The sequence below is a fragment of the Gossypium hirsutum genome, chromosome D08 (assembly GCF_007990345.1).
Source record: "Gossypium hirsutum isolate 1008001.06 chromosome D08, Gossypium_hirsutum_v2.1, whole genome shotgun sequence".
NCBI classification, from domain to species: Eukaryota; Viridiplantae; Streptophyta; class Magnoliopsida; order Malvales; family Malvaceae; genus Gossypium; species Gossypium hirsutum.
In genome coordinates, this window is record NC_053444.1 from 31,580,071 (window position 1) to 31,585,056 (window position 4,986).

Below are 4,986 nucleotides of genomic sequence, written 5' to 3' on the forward strand. Positions count from 1 at the left end.
ATAAATAAATAATGTAACAAATTGATACGGATAGGTAACTATCTATTTTGGATATATAGGACCAAATTATAAGAAATAAAAATAAAATACAAAAACTAAAATCATTACACATCGAACATCTAGCAAAACAATTATATTTTAGTTAGGAAGAAATATCTCTAATAAAATGGAGATTAGATCGGAAATGAATAATATAAAATCATGATTAACGTCTCAATCTTTAATAGAAATCTAATATGTCAGAGATTAATTGCTTACATTGGATAATTCTAACTTAATAATTAATTACAGCCATTTAATCATTTTTTTCTTATTAAAATATACGATATTTATTTTGAGAGTACTTGATTTTTTTATAAAAATTCAATTTATAAAAAATAATAAATTTTTTTATTCCAAATGAAATAATTTTTTGCGGCGTTTTTCTTGAGAGTACTTGATTTTTTTTTATAAAAATTCAATTTATAAAAAATAATAATTTTTTTTATTCCAAATGAAATAATTTTTTGCGGCGTTTTTATGAACAACGCCGCAAAATGTAAGCAATAACGGCGTTTTTATAAAAAAACGTCACAAAAATAATTTTACTTTAAAAAAATAGTGTCATTTTATATAGCAAAACAGTGTCGTTTTATTCCAAATGAAATAATTTTTTACGGTATTTTCAAAAGATAAACAATAGCGACATTTTTATAAAAACATCACAGAAAATAATTTTACTTTAAAAAGATAGCTTCATTTTATATAGCAAAATAGTGTCGTGATTTTTCCCCAAATTTCCCCCCTAAAACCCAAAAACGAAAAAATCCCAAATTTCCCCCTAAAATGGAGGCACCAAAGACGATTCATCTTCTTTGATGAGAGTAGCAGTGTGAGGAATGAGAATTTATCTTCTCATTTTTTGAAACCTAAACCCAGAGAGATATTGAATTTTGGTAAGAGTAAGAGAAGTGGGAATGGGAATTTGTTCACAGGAAACTCTCTGTTCTTCGTGGAGAACAAGAAGAGGTCGCCTAATTCAAGAGGGAGCAACGAAGAAGCTATGCTTTCATTTACTTCAGGTGTAATTTTACCTTCATCTGGTGTGGTGAAATCAAGTGGGAAGTGTAGGAAAAAAGTAGCTGAAAGTTTTGGGTTTTGCTTCGTTGATTTTCTTTTTGTTTCACATTTTCCTACTGACCAAACAAAGGGTAAAGATAGAATGTTATTTTCCTCATTTTTCTTTTTGTTTTCTTCTACAATTTTCAAGTTATTCTTGGTCTCATAGTTTTCTACTTTTACTCTTTTACTAAGATTAAATGCCATCAGGATTATTATTTCCTCTAATAGATCTAGCATATCGATTTGATTAATGCTTCTTTGTTTCAGTGCTTGAGAAGCTGTTAAAAGATCATGCTGGAAAATATGCGACTGGAGATGAAGTTTCCATGGTTAGTTTCATTCTCTCCTATTTATACATGCCTTTGAATTAATGTGGTTTGATTTTATTTTTATTTTTATTTTTATTTTTATTTTTGACGGGGGTGCTTCCTGCAGCAATATGTGATTAAGAAAATGTAAATCAGGCATCATCTAGATGCAATTCTGCCCCTGAACTATATATGCCTTTGGATTTCAGATGAAATGAGTTAGCCATAGATCTAAGTTCTGTTTGACTTAGCTAATATCATCTTCTGTTGCTTGTTATGAAAACCTTTTAGAAGTTCACTCCTAATGTACTGTAGAATAAGAAATATCTGAAACTATTTATTTTAAAATGTTCTGACTAATACATAAATATGGCCTGTTGACTTTGTTTGCAGGCAGATCTGTTTCTAGCACCACAGATTCTGGCTGGGATTGAACGATTCAATGTTGACATGGTAATCTGCTTATTCCATTAACTACTAGTTTCTGCATCCAATTGATATTTGTTCACTTTTAACTCATTTGAAGTTGCCATTCCTCTCCTCACACTAAAATGCAGGCATGTATTCTTGGCTTTTCTATTTGCTCTTATGCTTCTGAAATTTTTGTGAGTTAGAGGGAGAAATATTGCTTCATATATCACCATCCTCCTAAGATTTTTCAATGACACCAAATAAAATTTTTCAGCTCTTGACTCAGGTTTCTTTTTTACTTGGACTTGTACACACACATATATCACATTATGCAAAAGACACATATATCACAAAATTACTCTCTTTCTTAACTTTTTATATTATATATATGTTTTATAATATTAGCTTTAGCTCTCAGTTTTCACTTTCACATTGAGTTTTTTGAGCATTTTTCATATTTCTTTCTAATGTGGGACAAATTTCATTTTCTTAAAAAGAAAAAAATTATATTGTTTTTGTTGCCTCAATCCTCTTTATTTGTCTCTTTAACCTCATTGGATATGGAGTCTATGTTGTCTTTTCTTTTCAGTTTTTCCATTTTAGATTTATAGTTAAACTTCAAAGTGGTTCTGCTTCAAGTTAAAACAGTGGGGTTTTTTTACATTGATCATCTTAAGTTTTCAGAAAATATTTTTCCTGTTGATTTGGATTTTTTAAGGTTATTTTTGTTTTTCCTTCCTAAAATGCTTTTTTGGATGATTTAATAAATATGGAAGGATTAAGCTTTAGAAATCCATGATTAACTGAGGACTTTATATTGGGTCCTCAGTTCAGTTGTTTAAAATCTATATATTTTTTTATAATATGCTATGTTATTTAGACTTGGATATGTCCTTGGAGGATCATATCCCAGTACCTTTGTTTGCATATGTGCTGGACACGGGTGCTTTAAATAAAATGAAGAGTGCTTGCTGTCAACTAGGAGTTTTGATGATTATGATCATGATTGTTTCATATATATATATTTTTCACCTATAGTAACATTAATTTTGTAAAGATATTTTCTTCAATTCTGAAATTACTTTAATATCTCTTATTATCTTAAAAGTTCTGTTTATCTTGGTAAACTTAATTTTGCAGCTGCTACTGGATTTTTTGAGCTTCTCTGCTTCTAGCTTTTCATCTATGGCCAGATACTCAGTTGTGACTAATAAGGTCTCAATGGAGGTTGTTGAAGAATTCATTCTAGAATAGTTGAATCTGACAAAAGGCATAATATCTGAAATTAAGGTACCTAATCTTTTTTTCCTTCTTAGCCATTAATCATTATTGAGTGTTGACATGGGGGATCTATGCCACTATATATATGTTACTCTAACTCATCATTTTTTCTGAAGTGCTAATGTTTGACACTTGTGTTTGATGCATATTTGGACATGGATACATGAACATGATCCTCTAAATATATGAAAATCCTTAAAAAAGTTGAGCATACCTATGTGGGATATATACCTTATATGAAAATAAAGGTTATGCCTTTTTAAAAACCTGTTTAATACATTATATAAATGTCTTCTTAAAAAGTTCATTATTGAAGTCAAACTGCCTGGCTTGCTGAAAAATGATGAGTTACAAACTACCTTCATTTCTCCCATAAAGATCTGCCGAAATATGTTTCATCTAACAAGATTTTGATTGACAGCACATTCATTTGACAGGATAATTTGGAAACCTTGTTGCAAGAGGACATTCAGGCTGATCTAGTATGTTGCTTGCAGCATTTGCAGGTATTTTGTGTAGTTTAAGTTGTGAACATTGGGTTTTGATTTGTTCATGTGAACAAATATGATGAATCTGAAATGCATTTCTATTCTTCTATTTGCAGTTAAGATTTGAAACTAAAGACAAAGCAAGGAGACTTCTTAAGTAATGTGTCATTTTTGTTGAAACCAGGGGGTTATTTTTTCGGTATTACTCCTGAAAATGTGATTGTCAAAAACTGTTGTTTCTGGATTTGTGTATTTTCCTTCTTTTTTTCTTGTGGTTATTGCTGCACCTGTTTCTGGGAGGTGATTGTGTAAACATTTTAGTGTGCTTTAGTTATTGTAAGAATATTTTTAACATTTTTAATTTTAATATTATTGTGAATTAGAATTCAGTTATCAATTTATATCATATATCTTTCATTGAATTTGAAGTATAATTTAAATTTGCCGTTTTTGGTTGGATTTTATGTTACAAGAAGGATCTGTATATGGATGAAAATCAGATGTTACAAATTTGCCAAAATTAGTGTCGTTTTTCCATAAACGCCACTAAAGAACGTACTTTTAGCGGCATTTGTGATAAAAGCGCCGCTAAAGATCATGTTCTTTAGCTGCATTTGTGGGTAAAGTGCCGCTAAAGGTCATGTTCTTTAGCGGAGTTTGTGGGTAAAGCGCAGCTAAAGGTCATGTTCTTTCGTGGCGTTTGTGGTAAAAGCGCCGCTAAAGGTTATGGTCTATAGCGGCGTTTGTCGTAAAAGCGCCACGAAAGGTCATGGTCTATAGCGGCGTTTGTGGAAAAAGCGCCGCGAAAGGTCATGGTCTATAGTGGCGTTTGTGGGAAAAGTGTCGCGAAAGGTCATGGTCTATAGCGGCGTTTGTGGGAAAAGCGCCGCTAAAGGTCATGACCTTTAGCGGTATTTATTTCTAAAAGCGCTGCAAATACTTTTAGCGGCGCTAAAAACCTGTTTTGGTGTAGTGAAAATTGTTATTCTAGAAAACGTATGTAATTCTTAGAGAATAAAAGTCTATTTTTTAGTAGAATAACTATATCTGAAAGTTGTGTAAATAACCCTACGGTGGAATCTATTTATAGGGAGAGAAGGTAAAACCCTTGTTGAATTTTAGAAGTTTATTTCAACTAGAAAGAGGAACTCCTAGTCTAACCAGAAGTATGGGTGGTAGCAACCCTAGTTAATATTACTAGGGTTTGTCGTCCACCAATTTTAATAGGAGAGGCTTCAGGGCCTCTCCCATATCAAGTCCAATTACAAGTACTTCCTGGACTTTTAACTCAATACTTTATAATTTGATCCAACCCAAAATTTATTTTTTTATTTCCCAAAATAAACTTCAATGTATTTCCAATTAAATAATCTACTCAACCCAATTCTAATTCCGTT

At 31.2% G+C, this 4,986-nt stretch overlaps 1 protein-coding gene across 1 annotated transcript; it reads left to right on the forward strand.

Moving 5' to 3' along the window:
* Nucleotides 1-753: 753 nt before the first annotated feature.
* On the forward strand, nucleotides 754-3,965 carry LOC107912804 (glutathione S-transferase 1). Its single transcript, XM_016841144.2, has 6 exons — nucleotides 754-1,190; nucleotides 1,369-1,430; nucleotides 1,803-1,862; nucleotides 2,961-3,110; nucleotides 3,523-3,607; nucleotides 3,706-3,965. Exons 1-4 carry the CDS (start codon nucleotides 1,043-1,045, stop codon nucleotides 3,072-3,074), a joined length of 384 nt encoding a protein of 127 aa, XP_016696633.1. The 5' UTR covers nucleotides 754-1,042; the 3' UTR covers nucleotides 3,075-3,110; nucleotides 3,523-3,607; nucleotides 3,706-3,965.
* Nucleotides 3,966-4,986: the final 1,021 nt, after the last annotated feature.